Genomic DNA, 23,315 nt, shown 5'->3' with positions numbered 1-23,315 from the left:
CATGACTAATCGATGACAAACAACTATACTGACTTTAAAGGGTTACATGTTTGAGAACGACAAGGTCGTGCAAATTCCCCGCCTTGACCCAATCCACGCCTGATTTTCGACTTTTCATACAACATCGGATAAAAGACATTCTCAAACGCCTTATTCGATCCAATTTAGTACGGAAAAACACTCCTTATTTCAATTAGCTTGTATTACAATGAAAACGTGCTTTGGGGTAACATAGATGTTGGGTTTGGTCAGACTTGGTTTGACCGTTTAAATTTCCGGTTTGAAATACCATGACACCCACGTTGATAAGAACGTTATACTCCAACACGCGCATACACAATCACTACTTCGCCCATATACACAGTATACTAATTTATACGTACATCTTGGCTACATATGTGCATACATGTTTCATCTAGGAGTTTATTCAAAGTTTAATTGACAGAGAACAGCCTAAAAACATGAATAAATTTTATGATAGTGAAAAGTTTTGTAAGAGAGAAAAGAAAGTTGAAGTAATTTATACAGGAAAATGGTATGAGAAGAAACTCAATTTTGATATATGCATATATGTATATGTATACATATATCTATATGTATGCATATATGTATATGTATGCATACACTATATATATATATAACTACTTCATTTATTCACATAAATTTAATATACGAAAGTATAGATTTATGCGTAAACTTTAAGTATTTACTTCAAAAGTGCTCAATACGTAGGTACAGCTAGTTAGTAATTTATAAAATATATATGGCGATTAAGCTACACTGAATATTCCGCGTTTCATCCAACTATAGGATTCGTCAGGCTTATGTGCATAAGCCTGACGAATCCTATAGTTGGATGAAACGCAGAATATTCAGTGTAGCTTAATCGCCATATATATTTTATAAATTACTATATACATATATATATATATATATATATATATATATATCATTCAAACACAGTAATGTGTCAATATAATGGATAAGTGGGAGTTGTAGTCATTTAGAACTGTTTCAAAGCTTCACCGCTCACTCATTTTTCGACCACATTTCAAACAATTATTACAGTTTATAGATCACCTTCTAAGCTATATTGTGAAAAAAGTTATGATGAATTTTCTGGTATTCAAAATGATAAAACTATGTAAGGTGATCGACGTTTTTTTATGACTGGCTTCAGCGACTACTGTTGCGACTAATTCGAAAAGAGGAGTAACAAATGAAACAGAGAGAATGCAGGCATAAAAGCGAGATAATTGGAGGATTTTATTGAAAGCAGACGAGTGCCGTACATTGTTATTACATATGTGTTTATTGGGGCAAAAAAATAAGACTGAAATTAAACAAAGAACAAGTGAATTTATTGGAAACCTGGAAAAATTATGGATTACAATAGAAAAGTAATATGATTAAGCTTAAACATTGAAAAGTAAAGGACTAGCTGTTAAAACTGGAAAAAAAAGTAAAAGATATTCTAGTAAAAAGCATAATAATAAAAAAACAATTCAATTTTCGTGCAATAAAACAAAAGTAATGATAAATTTTCTGGTGTTTAAAATCGTAAAACTATGTAAGGAGGTGAGCGACGTTTTTTATGACTGGTTTCCATAGCAACTACGTCGCTTCAGCGACTACTGTTGCTACTAATTCACTGCTGTCGCGTAAAGAGAAGTTAAAAGTGAAACAGAGAGAATGCAAGCATGAAAAGGAGATCATTGGGGGATTTTATTGAAAGTAGACAAATGCCGTACATTATTATTACATAGTTGTTTATGGAGGGGGGAGAAATAAGACTGAAATCAAACAAAGAATGAGTGAATTTATTGGATGTCTGGAAAAATTATGGATTACAATAGAAAAATACGAGCATGGAAAGTAATATTGTTAACCTTAAACATGGAAAAATAAAGAACTAATTGTTAAAACTGAAAAAAACAATGGCAAAATATTCTAGTAAAAAATATAATAAATTTATAACTTAAAATATTGGAGTATTAAGAATTTTTTATTAATTCAATTTATAACATTAAATAATCAATTCTTAATGCTGCAATATTTTAACTTATATTTTTAATTATTTTTTACTAGAATATCTTGTCCTTTTCTTTTCCAGTTTTAACAACAATTCCTTGACTTTTCTATATATACAACAGTTTAAGCTTCACCATATTACTTTTCATGCTCGCATTTTTCTATTGTAATACTTTTATGCATTTGCACATATATAGATAAAATAAATAGGCAGATAAAACGTTACAAAATAAAGAGAAAGAGAAATTAAAAATAATAGTGTAAATGATAAATAAAAAGAAATATGTAAAACGCATAAATAAATGAGATAAAATTTGATTGGAAAAGAAGGTTGCCGTAATTTATACAAAGAGAAATTGTATGAGAAGAAACTCAATTTCAACATATACATATATGTGTAGGTACGTATATAAAACATATATATTATGTATTTGGGCAGCATGTTTTCATTCAGACAGATATTGTTAAATAGCACCGGGTGTTTTTGTTTAATGATTATTTTCTTTTTTTGTAATTGTTCAATTTATCGAATGGTGATTCTTATGTCCCGGTCGAATTTGTGTAGGAAAGTTTCGTAGTAGTGTCCGTCCATCTGTTGCTTGTTTTTTTTTTACATGGGAGATCACCACTTATCAAGGCCCGAAGGTAACTCAGGGATAAGGGTTATTGCGTGTACAGTAATCAATGAGATAGTATTGTAGTAATCATTAGTATTGGGGGTTTTGATAGTGTCTTACTTAAGGGGGCGGTTTGTCAGGAGTTTGTTTATGTTGGACTTGAAGACGTCCAAGTTGTAGTCAGGTGGGAAACAGGCAAGCGGCAGAGAGTTCCACTGGTGTGCAGTTCTAAGAAAAGCTTTGCTCATGGAATCTACGTTTGGATTTAGGTACAGATAAAGAGTGGGGAAAATCATTGACAGTAGTTTCAGCCAGACGGGTGTTTCTCGTGAAAGATTTGCGAGGGAGGGACGAGAGATTGGAGCTCAGATGAGCACCTGCCATGGAAATAACGATAAAACAAAGACGGGCTCGCAACGTCTCTTCTGTGGGAGACAGGTTGCAGGGAAGAGAAAAGGGCATCCCCACTAAACTACGAAGTCTATTTTGTACTCTGTCAAGGCAGGATAGGCTTTTTTTAGCAGCTCCTGCCCAGATGTGGCAGCAGTTCTCCATCCTTGGCTTTTATACAGATAGAGAATTACATCAGTAGTGAGATATCTTCTGGAGCGGTAGAAGGATCCCACCATTTTCCCAGCGTCCCTGGCAACAGATTTGATGTACGTGTTCCATTTAAGATCAGGAGTAAAGGTCAAGCCCAGAAGCTTGTCAAAACATGGAGCCTCCCCAAGACAAGAGCCATCCATTTCAATTAATGCCAGATGGGGATCAGAGCGTTGATGATGTAAAGATAGAAGCTTGGTTTTGGATGCATTAAAAGTGACCAGCCACCTCTTCCCCCATTGTATCACGCGCTCAAGCTCAGAGGAGAGAGAATTAGAGAGAACTTTGTCATTTACGGCCTTTGATGTGTTGCCATAGATTGTCGTGTCATTAGCATAGATGCCAACGAATGATTTATGTGTTTTGGGAGATCATTGATGTAGATCAGGAAGAGAGTTTATTGTTTTGTTTTGTTTTTTGCAAGTACTTTAAACTGATTTTCTTCAGTCGCATTCAGGCAGTTTTTAATTAGTTTCGTTTAAAATCTGGATGATTTTATATGCTTCAGTTAAATTACATTTAAATTACTTAAAATAGTGAAGCGTCTTATGTATAAAAGCATACGTTTTAACGTGTAAAGAACGTGACTAAAATAAATGTACAATAGTTTAAAAGTGTGATTTACAAAATGGTATGGAATTTATAGTTTTTTTAATTATATATATATATATATATATATATATATATATATATATACGCATCAAGTGCGCTTGAAACCAAATCACAACGTAATATTAGGAAAATAAACAAACATTTTACTTGTTTGAAATTTGTCACAAATATATTTCGGAGGTAGACTCCATCTTCATTGTGTTGTTTTTTTTCCTTTTTTTCTTTTTCTTCCTTGTCATGGTGTAAATTTGGAGGAAGAAGTCTGTTTGTATAGAGCCGCGCGTTGTATCTGGCAGTTGTATTTTGAAATGTTTGAACTGTGCGTGGGTAACGCGAGAATAAAGTCAAGAATGAGAGTTCAATAGAAACGTTGTTTTATTTGAATAAAATAAAATACGCATCAAGTGCGCTTGAAACTAAATCACAACGTAATATTAGAAAAATAAAAAAATATAAAAACTTAAAAATAAAACTGTTAAAAGTGTGAATGTATATTAACGCATGCTTATGCGTGGGAGTAACATGTTTAGTCGACTTATGTCTGCCAGGTTCCATTTTTTTATTTTAACACATAAACAGCTATTGTTACCGGCTAAAAATACAATCGAATTTGTTTTACAGGTCAAATCCCTTATATATCAAGTTTAAAATCTGTAGACAAAAAGTAGTTTAGCAGAGACTGCTCCGCACAAATAGACAGAGTAATATATATATATACAGGGTGACCCAAAAAAAGGTGATGTCTCCATTATTTATTCACCGATTGCCCTTATTTTACAGGACATGGCAGAATCAACAACGGTGAGTACACACAGACCCCAGTGGGAGCTGGGACAAAGAATACACTGTGTTAAATTTCGTTCGGACAAAACACTAAGAAACGGGGCCTAATTAGATTCGGGGCCCTCTTTTTGTGGGTCACCCTGCATATAAATATATATATGTGTGTGTGTGTGTATGTGTATGTGTGGGTGCGTGTATATATATATATATATATATATATATATATATATATATATATATATATATATTGTTTTTACAAAATATATTGTTTTAACAAAACCAAGACTTCAAAAATGGGTTGATAGCAACAAATAGTGTATTTCGTCATTAGTTACAAATGTTTCAAAACTATTCGGACAAATCCATACATAATGCCGTTTGAAAATTTTCACAAGAAAAATATCGCTTTCGGTTTGGCGGTGGTCGTAACAGAGTAAACGTTAGGTTTTACACCGTTCTTTTCCTCCTTTGCGGTACGGGTTCGAGCCTACATTCCTACTACCACTTTTGTTTTTGCTCAACATACACATCCAAACACCCGGGCAACGCCGGGCTGAAATGCTAGTATATATATATATATACATATATATATATATATATATATATATATATATATATATATATATATTATAGGCCAGATAAAGTAAATATGGGTATATGTGAATTAATTTGTCAATGCAATAAGGATGAAATCATCATCGATAGGAAGGGCTATAATTTATGCCTAGATATTTTGAAGCTTAATTCTTCTCATCAGAAGATGGCGGAGAAGTTAGGTTATAAATAAAAGGTAAATTTGGTATCTTGCTTATGATACATTAGGAAGGAAACGTAAAAATGTTTACATGAAGATGGAACTAAAAGCAGGAGAGGAATATAAAATAGAAATATGGGTAAGAGTGGGCAAACGTTCAACAATCAATTTGACATAACGGGCTATAACATTTGCCCCTTTTTAATGAGCTAAAGAGTCTAGTTTTTATTTTGTGTTGCCTCCATCCCCTCCCCCTTAGCTTTCCTTTATCATTCACAATATATATATATATATATATATTTTGTGTACAGAAAGTTGTTAGTTGAGACAGATCATTGGTACCGTCGGTTTCAAGCCCGATAATAAGGCCCGTTTAAGGTATCCTTATCAAGCTCTCTTCAGCCAATATTCGTCTCGAGACGAATATTGGCTGAAGAGAGCTTGATAAGGATACCTTAAACGGGCCTTATTATCGGGCTTGAAACCGACGGTACCAATGATCTGTCTCAACTAATAACTTTCTGTACACAAAATATAAGTACGCTCTTAAAATTTGGATTTTCCTTTTAATTGAGCACTCTGCTGGAATTCTTTTTCCAAAAAAAACTAATCATAATTATATATATATATATATATATATATATATATATATATATATATATATATATATATATATATATATATATATATATATATTACAATTTGCCAATATTAACCCCACCTTTTTTACCCATGGAAATTGGGTCACCTAACAACAGATGTCACAATGATGTCATGCGTTCGAATTGAAATCAATGCCACGATCAATGATACCGGCTACGTCAAACCTACATATCGACCACCATGTCGGCTCATATAAATTATTTTGTCTTGTTTTCATTCAATAACATTCCCCATTGATATCGCGTATTCGAGTCGCCCACGTTTTCAGAGAGATAATGCGACCCCGGATTTTAACCCGCAACGATTCCTGGAACATTAAGTTCACCTCTAACCTCTTTTCCATCACGATCTGGATTTTTCCTAAACGGCATGTTATCAAAATAAAACCTGGGGGAATCATTTATATGCTTCCCGACTGTTTTTTTATCGGCAAGCGTTTTATGATTTCATCATTAACGACATCACTTTAATCATACATTAATAATAACATAATGATTAATACATTATTGCCAACATAATGATTAATACGTTATTACCAACATGATGATTAATATATTATTACCAACATAATGATTAATACATTATTACCAACGTGATTATTAATACATTATTACCAACATAAGGATTAATACATTATTACCAACATAATGATAAACACATTATTACCAACGTGATTATTAATACATTATTACCAACATGATGATTAATATATTATTACCAACATAATGATTAACACATTATTACCAACGTGATTATTAATACATTATTACCAACATAATGAGTAATACATTATTACCAACATAATAATCTTTGAACTTAAATACATTAATACCAACATGATGATTAATACATTAATACCAACATAATGATTAACAAGAAACAACGCAAAAATGATTAATTATAGTAACGCTCGTCAAGTTGATTAATTTCTATTTTTAATCCTTAGATTCAACACGTGTTAGGTTGGATTAAATTGAAATTCTTGCATCTACTAGAATTATCTCTCTCTCTCTCTCTCTCTCTCTCTCTCTCACTCTCTCTCTCAGTCTATATACTTATAGATATACAAACACACACATACATATATATATATACAAACATACACATATATATATATATATATATATAGTTATCCATATACAGTACTCTTTCGCTGTTTCACAGCTCATCAGTGCGGCTAAATATATATAGGATAGAACGATAATAAAGTTGTTGCCCTAAAGAACACACCGCTACAGTTTTATTTTAAGACTTCTATTGTAAAAATCATTTCAGGTAACTTAGTTATGTAGTAGAGCTGATATCTATTTAATGTAGCCGCTTACAGCCTCAATCACCGCCTCTATATGGGTCTGGAACTAGGAGTATGACTTTTCACCTCTACGACAATGCTCGACCACAAGCGATGCTTTTCCACAAGCGTCGGCGGGAGTTCGGCGAAGACTCAGCGAGTCTTCGGCGAATACTCGGCGAATATTTGGTAAATACTCGGCGACTAGACTGGCTTTGGTGTTGTCATGTTGGTGATGTTCTCGGCGTGTGACCAAACGAAGTAGTTTAGCGAGTTCAGGTCAGGGAAAGAGGGTGGCCAGTGAGAGAAGGATACAAAGTCGTAGCACTCATTCTAAAGTCAAGACTGTGTCTCTTTGAACTTGTGGCCTGGCGCCGAGTCTTGCTGTCACACGCAGGATCTGCCAGCGGCCACCTGATTGCACTAGAGAATCACCACACTCTCCAGCATACCCAATTAATTGATCGAAATAAGCACCATCAGAATCAACACACTTTGACAACACGAAACAAGTGTATTTATGACAATAACGCAAAAATCTTCCGTTCTAGTGGCGATGAAATCACTAAAGGCGTTTTTAATATCATTTTTTTTTTACTCATTTTTTAATCATTTCGTATGTAGAAAGATTTCGAGATACTTGTAAAAGTAGAAGTCGGTAGGTAAGGGGAGTATGACTGATTAGGCAGAGTTTCCTCGCTTAATTCGTTAATAAATGATCACTAGAAATGATCTACTGTTGTCGTAAGTGAGGTCCTTCAACATAATCATTTTGACATACCGGTTTTTGGTTAAATCACCCCAGTTAATCATCGTTCATCTTGATCAGTACCTGATTCGTGACCATTTCAAAACACCAAGTGCTGTATGTAGGAAACGTCGACACCTGCATGCAAGAACTGCAAAAATATTTCGTCTTCATCTCCACTAACCGTGATGTACATACGACTATGAACCACTTTTGAATTTGATATTCCCTAGACACTTCCTCCTAAGAAGAAAGCCGATTCAATTCGCCTGTGGTGAATGTCGCTGGCTGGCTTTTAAGTGCTATCACTTGTATATTTGTTCCAGTTGTTTTTAATTCGCTGCTTTCTTTTTAACCAATGCAGTTGTCAACGTAAGAAAATTAAAATATATTTTAGTAATTATTGATTGATTTCTAGGTTTTAAAATGCAAAACGATTCTCACTCTGCTTAGCGTACACATTTTGACACAAATTATTTATAAAATACCTGCTAAGTTTTAAATTTAATATTACGATATTAATGTTAAAAGGAAAAACGTATCTTTTTTTATTATTTGGATTGAAGTGACAGTATTTTACGACATCGCAGAATCGTTTTGCATTTTAAAACAGAAATCAATCAATATATCAAAAATAGCTCATAAATATTCTATTTTCTTATGTTGACAAATGCGTTGGTTCAAAAAGAAAGTTGCGAATGAAAAACATCTGGAACAGATTTGTGAGGAACATCACTTATGTCAATTGTAGGGATTTTCTGGCAGTCATTTTTTTTTGCACTGATTTTTTATATTTGCACTGTTTTTGACGATCAAAATAAGTCCTGATTATGGTTCCAACAAGATAAGGCAATGGCACATACGGCGGGAGACACCATGGAGCTTCTTAGACAATGCTTTAGCAATGTCACTATGGCAATGTCAAATAACCACCACGCATTCCAGACTTTACTAACCCCAACTTTTTTTTGTGGGGCTATCTTAAAGAAAGAGTCTATATTAACAAACCCCAAACCCTGCAAGATTTGAAGGAAAACATCAGGAACGAAATAAGAGAGTTAAATCACAATCCAGAAATTCTGCGATCTGTCATGAATAATGTTTTCGAAAGAGCACAAATATGCGAAGCTGAATATGGGCAACTTTTAAAAGACATTATTTATTTATGAATAAAAATTGTTTGTATTTTTGCATTTTATTTTAAACTAGCAGTTCAGCCCGGCTTTGCCCGGGCCCTGTGTACTGTTCATACTTTTATGTGCATATGTATATATTAAAAAGTGTGAATATGTACGGTAATGTATTTCTATATAATATGCTTCCTTAACTACCATAGAGAAAAGTTGGTAAGTAAGTTAGTAAGTAAATATTTTTAACTTCAATTTTGACCTCTTAACATTTATTGTTTGGACACAAATCAAGTTAAAATGTTTGATCGATGTCCAAGTAACGTACATCTAAAATTTCAAGTGTTTAGTCCCAAAATTGGCGGGGGAGTTTGGTAGAATCTGCAAAGGTATACTCTTTTAACCTGGACATCTTGGCCGCGTAACATTCGCTCCAAAACTGATTAAAAAGATTGCTGCGTGTCTGAATACCTTTTATGTAAAATTTTAAATGTTTAGACCCAAAATTGGCTTAATAGTTTGCTAGAGACCGGAAATGTAAAATATTTTTAACTCTAACCCCTTGGCAGCCAAATTTTCGGCCAAAAATCGATTTAAAAGCTTGCCCTATGTCTGAATACACTTTATATAAAATTTAAAATATTTAGACCAACAATTGGCTGAGTAATTTGGTAGAGACCACAGAGGTTAATTTTTTTTAACTTTGACCCCAATTTTAGCCTCTTAGCATTTATTATTTTAGGCTCAAATCAAATTATAAAGTTTGATCCATGTCTAAAGAACCTATATTTTAAATTTCAAGTGTTTAGGGCCAAAATTGGCGGAGGAGTTTTGTAAGACTTTTAATGGTCAAATCGATGAACTTTGACCCCTTAATAGCCAGATTTCTGACAGAAAACCGATGAAAAAGATTTTCCCAAGTCTCCATACCCCTTATGTCAAATTCCGAGTCTGTAGACCGAAAATTGGCAGTTATTGTGTAGGGAAATTTAAACAGACAAACAGACAGACACAAACACACAGACATTTTCAGTTTTATAGATTTATAGATTTCCCACTCTTAGTCAGATCGTGTTAAAATCAAGGGAAGATATCATAAAAAATAAAGAATCTATTTAAGCTCAAAACCCTTCAGTGACTTTTTGGGCAGCCTGTATAAATACATGTGAGTTTGCTAGAACGTTTTTATTCTAAATGCTATGCAACTATGCACGATGTAGAAACTTTGGATAATAAGAGCATAAAGATAAAACAAAACCAGTCATCTTATAAAAATGAAAAAGCAATTCATGAACGTCGTTTTAAAAGGAATATGCAAATTAGTTAACCTCCATGAAGTCGCTCGCATGTCTATGATCGAGTATATAAAAAAAGGTGGTTTTAATAATTTTTATATAGACAAAGTAGGCTTTTAATATCAATAACGAAAAAAAAACGAACCTTACAGGTATGTAATATCTATCTTTCTACTATTATATAAAAGAAACTTTGTGTGTGTGTGTGTGTGTGAGTTCGTTCCCTATGGAATCCGAAATGGTTGCATCGATTTTTATTAAATTTTACACAAATGTACTTTATCTATTTGACAGTGTTCTCAGATAAGTTTTGTATCGGAATGTCTCCGATGAGTATCGATATTCGATAATCGAAAAACTCCAATGCAAGAATAAACAGGTGATTTTGACCAAAGTTAACACCTTATAAAGCCTAGCATCACAAGTGAATTTCAGAAGTATTATTACCAACACAAGCAGAAAGACACGGCATATAAAGCGGCGTATAAACCAACAGTGGGTTCTTTGATATAACAGGAGCACGTGCGACGTGACAGTCTCCGGGAGCGGTAGGGCTCCCCATTGGGGGGGGAGATTGAGTCTCCCTAACTAGAGCAGACAATCAATCGATTTGATTGAAAATTGGACCACTTCACCTATTTTCGATTAAAATTTTGTGATCATCCTGCAATCACGGGCAACGTCTGGTTTCTCTGTTAGTACACACACACACACACACACACACACACACATATATATATATATATATATATATATATATATATATATATATATATATATATATAACATATTCACCCCTAAGAAGGCACATTGCCACTTTGGTGTAGGGGGCTACTATTAGGGACACAGGCTATAAGGGTACTAGGTGAGGAGTTGGGCAGCAAGATATCGGTTCACGTTACACTTGAACTTTTCATGTCAGTACAGTTGGGGAAGCAGGAACCTGGCAGGGAGTTCCAAAGTCTAGCGGTTCTAGGTAAGAAACTACTGGAGTAGAAGACTCTCGTACGTCTAGGGATCTCAACTGTGAAGGGGTGGGATTTTGCTGCTTGTCGGGTTTGTCGGGGATATTTACGTTGAGGGGGTACAAGTGCTTGCAGTTCGTCAGAGCATTCACCGTTAAAGTGCTTGTAGAACAAGGAGAGGGGTGCTACATTGCGTCGATGGGACAGAGGCTGAAGCTTGGATGATAGTTCAGGACCTATTAGGTTGACGACTCTTTTGAACCTTATCTAGGAGTGAGGGACTAGTAGCAGATGCACCAGTCCAAATATGACAACAATACTCCATACATTTTTTTACACGGTGGTCACCACTTATCAAGGCCCGGAAACCACTCAGGGATAAGGGTTATTGCAAGTACAGTACGTTAGTGTGGAGATTTAATGAAGTGTTTACTTAGAGGGCGGTTCATTAGGAATTTGTTTACGTTGGACTTGAAGACATCCAAGTTGTAGTCAGGTGGGAGCAGAGTTCCACAGGCGTGCCGTTCTTTATGTTTCTTCTATGTTCACTGAGTCTTATTTCCAATTTACGTTGTGTTTCTCCTATATATGTTTGGTGGCAGACATTAAACAATTTTTTTGGTTTGGGGGTCGCAAGCTTATTGGGAGGAAGACTGAATAGTTTTATTGAGAATTTAAGCGAGTTGTGAGGGTTGGGGAAAAATAAGGGTGAATTTGAAAGAGAAGAAGTCGGCTGATACCCATAGATTCTGTTATAGTGTAACCAATGAGAAAAAAGAAAAAGAAAAGGAACTACGCTCGAACTCCGGCACATATACCTATGCACATATACATATGCACATATACATACGCACATATACATATTCACAATCACACCCAGATGCACACATGACTACTCATTAGACACATTACGCACATGCATAAGCATTCTGCTGTGAAATCTGACATAGTTATATGGAATACGTCAGAGAGAGTTGCAATCTTGGTTGAAGTGAGTGTTCCTAATGATGGAGGTCTGAACAGAGCTGAAAGGGAGAAACAGACCAAATATCAAGGTCTCATGTATGATATGAAAAGAAACTGGAATCTTAAGGAGATATCAACCATACCAGTTATTATAGTGCCCATAGGGCTTGTGATGAAGAACTTATCTAACCAGTCCTATCTAACCAGATATTCCTGGTGAACCAAGTCCGAAAGAGATCCAGACCATTGCACTTAAGGGAACAACGAGGATACTAAAAAGAGTTCTCGGTTGGTTTCAATAAAAAGCAGGGCAATGATGGCAGATGATTTGGCTGCCCCATACCCAGCATTACAATCGTCAAAGGAAGAAAATTTTTAAATTTAAAAAAAGAGTCCGCGTGGGAATAGCCAGCTGATCAGTAGGGAAAGCGAAAAAAGAGTAGGAAATATAAGTTCATGGGGTCACATAAAGTGAAAGGATGAAATGTATAATTGAAGGGGGTGAGATTTTAAGAGAATTATTTAAAATTAAGTAATTTCAAGTTTACCATATTCGAATTTAGTCTTGTGTCTACAAAAGGAGACTAGTTTGCTTGTTAGTTTATTTATTTATTACTTTTGGGATCAGTAAGTATTGTTTTAGCTTCAAATGTGCAGAGATAACATGACAGTTCCTTGCTTATTATTTGCGTTTTTATTGTTAAAGGAAGAATTGTGGTTAGATATTCTGGTCTTAATTAGAGTTGAGGTGGCGCCGATATAAGTGTGTATTTTATGAGTTGCTCAGAGCCTATTATTGGTTTATTGATCTGTATTGGGGTTTGAGGTGGGGTGGTTTAAATTTTATTCAATGAGGTGAGTGTAAGTCGTATTGATACGTGTAAGAGTATTGCTTAGGGGGATTATCAGTATCATTAGTGTTGGGATGATTGTAGTGAGAATCATTATTATTTTTTAGTGATGGGGGAGTTATTCGACTGAATGCTTAGTTCACTTATTGAATTAGTGATTTTATCAGATGGAAGATGAGGGGAGATAATATTAGAGTCTGTTGTGGGGGAATTGTGGGGTAGCTCTGTTATTGCGCAAGAATATACGACATCCCTATGTATGCAATCATTTTTGAGTGGACAATTAAGCTTGTTATTGCAATTACAATTTTATTTGGGCTTAATTGGGAAAGGGATTTTTTTATTGTTAGATGTTAAGATTCTTTGTTCTAAATTAGGCATAGTGGATTAGGAAATCCTTATTGGGTATTTATTAAAGATAGAAATTTATCGATGTGAGTACTTACAGGAGTTTTGTATAATGTTAAACATTGTTTAGGTATATTAGTTTAACCATTTGAGTTAAATGGATGATCAAACCAAATATTTTTCTCACTCCTAAGGCGGTTAGATGGCTTAGGAATATTATGATTGGAATGTTGATGGTTGCGCGGTTCATTATTATTAAATGCGATACGTCTTGTAGTTGTAGCTGGATTATCACCGTTCATGTTGTGAGTGATCACGGATCTCAGGCAGCCTGCAGGTGGGGTAAGACGGTTGTATTTAAATTTTTTCTTTGTATCCAAAGTTCTTTAGGGCATTATTGAGAAAGTGGCATTTTGGTTAAAGGGATTTTTTGTCGGCGGAAAGAGCAAAGATTCTTCTAGAAACGGATGGTACTATAGACTTAATAATTTTATTAGGGTAGTTAAAAGACTTATGAACGTATAAGAGTGTAAGGTTGGGTTTATGGTATGAGCTATGTGGCTCAGCGTTGAGGTTTAGTGTAATGCCAAGAAAATTAGAAGTTTTTGATAGGCTCAATGGTTTGGGAGAATCCGAAGTTATTAAAGAAATAATGCAATTTCTTTATTGTATTATTATGTTTTCATGGCCTTGCTTTAGTGGTAAATAGGGATTCCTCTCTATATAGGACCCCTTGGATATGTCTAAATAGATGCTGGAGTTCTTTCAGAAAGAAGAGCTTACTAAGTCTTTCATCAACGCCGTCAGAAAAGCTTATTAAGACATCAAAGTTATTAGGGGTGTCCTTCCTAGTTCAGAATTTATTGTTAAACTGTATTAGGGATCTTCTAGTAAGAAGGATTAATTCAACTTCCAAATTTGTCCAGTCAAAATTCTATTTGGCGAGAAGTAGGGTTTTATTTAAGAGGATTGTGGAAATAGATTGATAATAATTGATGATATCGAAAGTTATGAAGTTAAGTGAATGCTTGTTTTTAAGGGAAAGGAACCAATTAATTACAGAATCAGAGCTTTGCCACAGAGGGAGACTCACTTTTTCTCTGATGGAGGGGATGATTCTATATAGGATTTCTTGCTTACGGCGCCCAGATTAGAGTTAGATTGGCAGATTAATCTAATGGAGGGGTCGTCATGGAAATTAGGTTTATGGTTCTTGAGGATCAATCTAGTGATATTTAGAGTATTTATTTCAGTGAAGTTGTGTATGTTCATTAAAGTGAGTAAGTTTTGGGCTTTTATATTAATGGAATTTAATGTACAGAGAGGGACTATTTTGTAATACTTATTAAGTTTCTTATAGATCAGTTTTTTTTTATGTGGGGTAGTCTAGTTTGTACAATTTTTTTGTTTTACCATCAGCGACGAAAATGTGTTTATTTTTTGTAACTTTATCGACAAAATTGTTGATTTTCGGCTGGCTGGATCAATGTGGTATTTATGTTTCTTAAATTTAATTTTCTTTTCTAAGTCCTACATAGAATTTTCGAACTCGTCAAAGTGTGGATTCTTTTAGGGTAGTTGATTTTAAACAGTAGAATTTGGCAGCAGATCTTTCAATATTCTTTTGTTCTCTTTGTTCATTTTTTAAAGTTCTGGGTGAAGTGGAACATCAACTGGCATAGATGTTCTGCACTTATTGTTGATGTTCAAGTCAAGGTGCTAAGCTTTCTTTCTTATATATTTTATGAATGAATTTACAGCTTGAATAAATTTATGGATGTATTCTTGTTGGGTATGTTTCTATGAAAGAGGGAATGTGTTCATTTTCGAACATATCTGGGTAAGATTTAAAAAAGCTCAAACAGAAGGGAGCTTAGACGTAAACATTACATTGTTAATTGATATAGTAAACTACGAAATGATACAGACATTATATTCCTGATATGCATAAGATAATCTAAAATAATGTAAAAGCTCAATAAAACCAAAATAGGGTTTAAAACTTATTATAAGAACATAGGCTTAATAAAGTATGTTGAGAAATACTTCAGTTATATATGTGTGCATGTGTGTATGTTTATGGGTATGTATGTGTATGTATGTGTATGTATGTGTGTATATGTATATATATATATATGTATGTATGCCAAGGACCGGCTTCAATGTCATGTCTGCTTGAGCGTGTGAATTCGCTGGCAGCACTAAAAGAAAAAAAAAGGTTATCTTCGGGCCCATGGACTTGTAGTGACTGAGGGAGTGGCACTCGTCTGACAAGATGATGATTGCAACAATCATCATCATCATATGTAGGTATATATAGATTTGTATAATATATACATATGCATGTATATATACACCCAAATTTGCACCCATCACCAAAGGTAAGGAAACACACACACACACACACACATACATATATATATATATATATATATATATATATATATATATATATATATATATATATATATATATATAGGAAAGAACCCTAGTTAGCAAAACATATAGATAGCGGGGTTAGATGATTTGCTGGTTTTATCATTTCTGAAACTGCATTCCATGATTGTGATCATAGAATGTACAATACTGTTTGTAAAAACGTTTGTATAAATTGTGTGTGCAAAGTGACGTTTGTAATAAAGGAAGGGGAAGAAAGAAAATGAAAAGCCAAACCGCTTCCGGCAAATCCAAGTGTGAAACATCCTTTGTAAATATTCTGTAGTGAAATCTGTTTTCAGGGTTTGAAAAAACGATACAAAAGATTATGGTGGACACTTTGTGGAAATTGAATCCTACGCGATTGTGGTGAGAAAACCGAAAAGCTCTTAAGAGATAGTATTAGATCTGTGAATCTGTGAAATATTTGAATAGACTAACAGGTATATATATATATATATATATATATATATATATATATATATATATATATATATATATATAGCAGCTGTTCTTATTAGAAAATCACCGACAGATATATATATATATATATATATATATATATATATATATATATATATATTGTGTAATGCCAAGAAAATTAGAAGTTTATATATATATATATATATATATATATATATATATATATATATATATATATACATATATGTCGGTGATTTTTCTAATAAGAACAGCTGCTGTGAATGTAACATCAAAAATCTTATGCAATATAATAAAAAATATATTTACCTGTGAGTTCTGTCAGCTTAAGTATAACATTGTATTTGATTGGAACACACCTGAAATATATAATTATTATATTTAGTAACTGTATGCTTTACATGGAATCAAATTAAAATTTAAGTATTTTAAAAAAATCTAAACCGACGTAAATCGAAAGTCGGTGTAAATAAGACTGTCGTAAAAAATGTTGTCGTAAAACATGAATTCGTTCTAAGAGGGTTTAACAGATAACACTTACTGAAACAGAAACACTAAAAATATATGGCGTTTAACTTATAAAATTATGGAAGGTCTTAATAAACTATGATCATGGGAGTTCATATATATCTTCTGAATACAAGCCATTCCATTATTTGGTTGAAGAAAAAGTCCTGAGTCGCATTAAAATAATAATTTAACAAATCACTCAATAAGTCCAGAGCATAACTAATGAAATGATGAACTTATTAATTACTAACAGATGTGCCCGGCGCTGCCCGGTAAAATTATGTTAAAAACGAAAAAAAACTGAGACACGTACATGCGAGCATTATGGGTTTTTGTCTAAACAGTTCACGTCTAATAAAAGCCAAAAGTGCTTTTTCACAACGGCAATGCACCGTGCCACAAGTAGCACTAAGAATTATTTCTGAACACACAATATTTTCTAGATGTGTCTCCATCGATAACTTTCCGTTTGCAGACCTTAACAGAATGCCAAAGAAAAAGAGATTTGGCTTCAAAAACATTATATCGGAAGCTAATGCGTACTTTCAGGCAAGCAAGAATAGTTCTACGAGAAAAGCCTTGAATTATTAGAGAAGCGTTAGAATACAACTATAACTGTAGAAGAAGAATATGAATACATCCGAGTTCCTCCTCGAAAAAATATGATAGGCTTGTGTCATAAATACGGACGACATTAGTAGCCTGTAAAAGACCGTGAAAAATACAGCGAAAGCCTTACGCTTAAGTATATAGCAGCTACTACCACAAACATCCGTTAATTTAGGCGACTTAGTAGATTCTATTACTCGATTATAGTAGCTATTACCACTCAGCTATTTCAAACAAATATATCCCTTTCGAACGTTCACGAAGGTAGTATGCTCTCGTTCTGTCAGCTATGACTTGATAGAGTTCCTAATTAAGTAATTCACAAGTGTAGTTTTCCATCATCTGAGAATTGAACCATTAATCTTCACTTTTACAATTATTTTTTCCAAGTACTCGGGTCCTTGTGGACAGTTCTAGTGCGAATTTTTCGAGTATTAAACCGATTCTATTTCTAATTGTAAATATACATATTTATTACTAATTGTCATTGCTAACTACACTTTGTACATATATATATATATATATATATATATATATATATATATATATATATATATATATATATATATATAATTATTTTTTTTACTATAATAATTATTAAATACCTACAGACACTAGTGTTTCATCCTTTCGGGAATCTTCAGTGCAGGGTGTCACGATTAATACCAGTCGAACGATTCGAACCCCGATTATATATTATATTATATTATATTATATGCTAATTATTATTGCTAACTACGCTTTGTATATACATATGTATATATATATATTTATATATATTTACATACATATATATACATATACATATGCATACATATATATACATATACATGTGTGTATATATATATATATATATATATTATTGTTTTTACTTATTACTGTGTACATTATCTATTATTTATAAAATGAAGTAATATTCCGCCCAAATTCCCTAGTCCGACAGAACATTCCTAAGTTCGACAAGATACACCTGAACAAGGTCAGAGGTTACACCGATGTTGTGAAAATGACACTCAAGATTTTTTCAACAAGACACACCTGAAAAGGGTCGAGGGTTACATCGAACGAAACGTTGTGAAAATTACATTCAAGATGAACACAACAGTCTGATGGATCCAGTTAAGGCGAATAACCAATCACCATCTCAAAAGTTCTTCTTGTGATGTTAACCTAAGGTTATCTAAATGTTTTTTAATCTTCGAAATAAGCAATAAAAAGAGGGAGCTAAATCAGGATAATATAGGAAATTGGGCAATATTTCCTAAGAAAATTCTCCTAGTATGAGATTTTTGGTCAGTAATGCTATGTAAGCATTATCATTATGGAAGATGGCTCATTTTTTGGTGCTTATCGCAGCAAAATCTGAATGATGCTATCGTAGTTTGAAGGAAAAGTTATAAATTAATATGTGATATGTTTAATAAGAATATGCAGGAAATAAATTATAATCGTTTTAAATGGCTGTTCTTCAAACCGGCAAAAACTTGTGCACCGAGCTGATACTTTTGTAACCTTGATCGTATTGTTGTTATTTTTTACTTAGCAGGTGTTCGTATACACGCGGTAAACAAACTTGGATGAAACATTTACTTCAACCAAGAAACTTTGTAAACAGATATTAAAGATTTTTGTTGACTCAGTCCATTTTTTATTCACCTTCAGTTGCTGGCCTTAAACTCTTTCGGATATGTGTTTGTATTTATTTGCATAGCTCCCTTGTCGAGCGAAAACATTGAATAGTCAAAGAGATGTCGCAGCTTTTATCCTCAACAAAATGAGTTAGTTTATGGCTGGAGGTGTGATTCATTTATTTTTTTATTATTATTATTATTATTATTATTATTATTATTATTATTATTATTATTATTATTATTATTATTATTATTAAAAAATTGTTGTGTGTTTTTGTTTTTGTGGGACCGGTTTTCTCGTATTTTCACATATTTTATACTTCTCATTTTTTTCTTTATTTTTTTTCTTTCTGTCCTCGATTGAATTGTTGAACATAAAACTGATGACAATAACTTCAAAGCTAACAGATGAATTCGGTGTTGTCAAATTCAACTTCACACAGGCTTTTTTGTAATAACTTTGTTGTAATAACAGAAAGCTTCAGTACTTCGCAAATTTATTTAAACTAAGTTTTATTTGTCCGTTTTTACTGTTCTTCTCGTAGCTTTTACATTCTATTATATTTCCGTTTATATATCTACAGCTCTAGCCAAAAGTTTTGAAGCACTATAAAAAAAACAGTTTTAGATAATTTTCGATACGGATTGAGCAAAACTATAACCAATATAAATAAAACAGTGGATGTATGTATGTATTATGTATGTATGTATGTATGTATGTATGTACCCGCATTAAGCTGGTCTGCAGTTTAACTTGTTGCTGCCTATCTTGCTCTTGCTTGTTGAAATAGAAATCATACAACAGGGATGTTATATAATGAGCAAAATCTTTGTTTGGGTGGATTTGTTCGGACGCGTAGAGAAATATGTAAGTAAGTTGAATTGCAAAATGTTCATTTCAACTTGCCGATTTATTAGTATTAATTTTGGGCATGCTCAAATTAATTCATATTTTGAAATGGTTTCATTTGAAATACTTTTTATCTCTTTGGCGACAGCTAAACCGATATAGAACGCGGCTGGGGCGCTAAATGTTTCGATTCTAACTGATAGTACTCAATGCATATGACGATATCAGTACTATACTATATATATATATATATATATATATATATATATATGTGTGTGTGTGTGTGTATACATATATATATATATATAGCTTAATGTGTAAGAGGAAAAGAGAGAGTTCAATTCCACAAGAGGAGACTTATAATGCCAAGCTCAACAATTATCATTGGAGCTTATACAATGGGGAAAAAAAAAGTATGAAATGAAGTCACAAAAGTATATATTGGTAGATATGGAATGGATCGTTTATTCAATAATGGAATACAAGCAAAATTTTGGGGATAGAAGGGACTCTTTATGCCAGGGCATTTCGAAGCCTAATGCTTCTCATCAGAAGAGTAGAGAAGGTGCTAGGTAGCATGGGGAAGATACGGCATCTAGCGTAGTGTTCATTAGGGACGAAAAAGATTAAGAGGAATTACAGAAAGTTGGGGAAGCTTTATTGAATTCTAAATAAATAAGAAGAAGCTTGTTATATATAGTATGAAATATAGCATTGTATATGGTCTTTAACATAGTGTTGTGATTAAGGGGTATATGTATTATGGTAAAATTCGTGGTGTATTGTTGCTGCGTGGTAATTTATTTTAACGGTTTGTGGGGTGTCTATTTTCTATGGAGTGGTATTTTTGACTGGTGCAACCTAAACGGCAAATGGCGGCTATAAAATCGTTTATAATTTTTTTTTTTTTGAGGGGGGGGGTATGCAAGATTGTAAAATTGAAAGGTAATATGCGACAATATTTTTAAGTTTCTTCTGTTATGATATAGGGAGTACGATTATAAGGGGGCGGTCGGAGGATAGGATGGCAATGACTATAAGTGTGTTTAACTTGATGCAAAAGGTTAAGGATACATATAGATAGCAAGGAGGAAGAGTAAGGAGACCATTACTACTTATGAGAGTGGTAAAAATATACAAATAATAGTAGGGTAATTATAAGAGTGAGAAAGATAATGATGATAATTATAATAATTGTAGTAATGATAAAGATGAAAATAAATTAGAAGTAAAATTGAATATAAAAATAAAGATAAAGCTACAGATAAAATTAAAGATAAACATTAAAAATAAACATTAAAAATAATATTACCAATAGTTGTGATAAAAGTAAAGTCAATGTTAATGTTAAAAACAGTGAAAATGAAGATAATGGTAGCGGTTATGGTAGCAATGACGAGGGTAATAACGGTGATAATGATAATAGCAGCAATTATAATGATGACATTATTCAATAGGCTCTTTAATATAAATACGAAATCTATATAAAGTAAAATATATTAAAGCACATTTTACTACAGGGCAAAGCGGACCGCCCCCACACACTATCCTGCTAGTTTCAAAATAAGCTGATTTTTATTAATAGTATTGTTTTTTCCTATATTCTTTCAAGCAAAGAAATTAAGAAAATGGAAATATAATAATTTAGTAAACAAACAAAATGACTACTTTCAATGTTGGAGGAATGATAGTTATTCGCTGAGTTGCACTATACTATATATATATATATATATATATATATATATATTATATAAATATATATTATATAATATATATATATATATTATATAAATATATATTATATATATAAAGATATATATGTATATATATGTATATATGTAAATATATACATATATATACATATATATATGTATATATATATGTGTGTGTGTGTATATATATGTGTGTGTGTGTATAACTACTTAATTTACTCACATAAAAATAATATACGAAAGCATAGATTTATGCGTAAACTTTAAGTATTTACTTCAAAAGTGCTCAATACGTAGGTAGAGCTATTTAGTAATTTATAAAATGTATATGGCGATTAAGCTACACTGAATATTCCGCGTTTCATCCACTCTAGGATTCTTCAGGCTTATGCGCGAATTCTGTGGTTGTTTATCGCTTTTATATGCTCCTCTTCTATTGAGATTTTAGTTAGCCAATCAGCTTTCTAGTATCCACAGTGCCCTTCCTATCAGCCAATAGGCATGCATTTATCGGACAAAGGCACATTTGGCCTCTGGTTGACCTGTTCCTTTGTGTGTGCTCTATTTAGTTTATTGATCTGTTTTAAAACTAGGTTAGTGGGTTTTTTAAATGTTAGTCTATACATATAAATATATATATATATATATGTACATACATATATGCACATATATATACATATATATATACATACATATATGTGTGATCGTTTATGTACATTCATGTATATTTAATTTATTTATTTGTTTATTTTCTATTGTTTTTGTTAGTTTTAAAACTATTTTGTATCGCTATCCTAGAGTAAATTTTATTTTGTGAACACAATTGTTTGCTATTTCTCTTGTACAGTTTAATAGATGTTGGGGTTCTTTAAAGTACAGGATAGCAAATTTTTCATGAAGACATAATCTATATGGATCGTCTAGGTCCCTACACGTGGTAGCTTGTCTTATTATTTTCCATTCGACTACCAGCGAATGTCCGCTTTCTTTGAGTTCCCAGTATTTATTCGCTAGTATTGTTTTTATGCGGTGTTTTTTATTGTTGAATGTACTTTTGTGGTCATAGTATCGGGTTTTGAAATCTAAGGAAGTCATACCTACGTAATATTTCTTGTTATTCGGGTGTTCTTTCGCAAATATTTTGGTCTGGTAAACTACGCTTTTGGTTAGACATTTATTTTGAAGTGGGCAAAGTGTGCGGTGTCTACAGTTGCATTTATCTTGTTCGTTATTAGTATTTTTATTTATAGTATGGTTGTTCTTGTCCGGGGTTGGTTTACTATTATTATTATTATTATTATTATTATTATTATTATTATTATTATTATTATTATTATTATTGTTATTATTATTATTATTATTATCATTATTATTATTATTATTGTTATTATTATTATTATTATTATTATTATTATTATTATTATTATTATTATTATTATTATTATTATTTCTGCTAGGGTTAGTTTTATTTT

The 23,315-nt window shown here is 32.7% G+C and overlaps 1 protein-coding gene across 4 annotated transcripts in view; it reads right to left on the bottom strand.

Moving 5' to 3' along the window:
• The window catches only part of LOC145299671 (uncharacterized), a 258,060-nt gene that overhangs the window by 54,795 nt on the left and 179,950 nt on the right, over positions 1-23,315 (bottom strand). For all 4 annotated transcript variants that reach the window (XM_080144425.1, XM_080144424.1, XM_080144427.1 and 1 more), the window contains exon 2: positions 16,841-16,890. Coding sequence is in view for 2 of the 4 variants with exons in the window: in XM_080144427.1 (XP_080000553.1) it covers positions 16,841-16,890 (50 nt within the window). In the remaining 2 variants the exon portion in view is untranslated. The remainder of the gene's footprint in view (positions 1-16,840; positions 16,891-23,315) is intronic.

Source organism: Euprymna scolopes, chromosome 2, assembly GCF_053919585.1.
Source record: "Euprymna scolopes isolate OS-2025 chromosome 2, ASM5391958v1, whole genome shotgun sequence".
In the NCBI taxonomy this organism is placed as follows: Eukaryota; Metazoa; Mollusca; class Cephalopoda; order Sepiida; family Sepiolidae; genus Euprymna; species Euprymna scolopes.
Note: the sequence above shows the minus strand (reverse complement) of the source record. Positions and strands in the feature narration are given on the sequence as shown.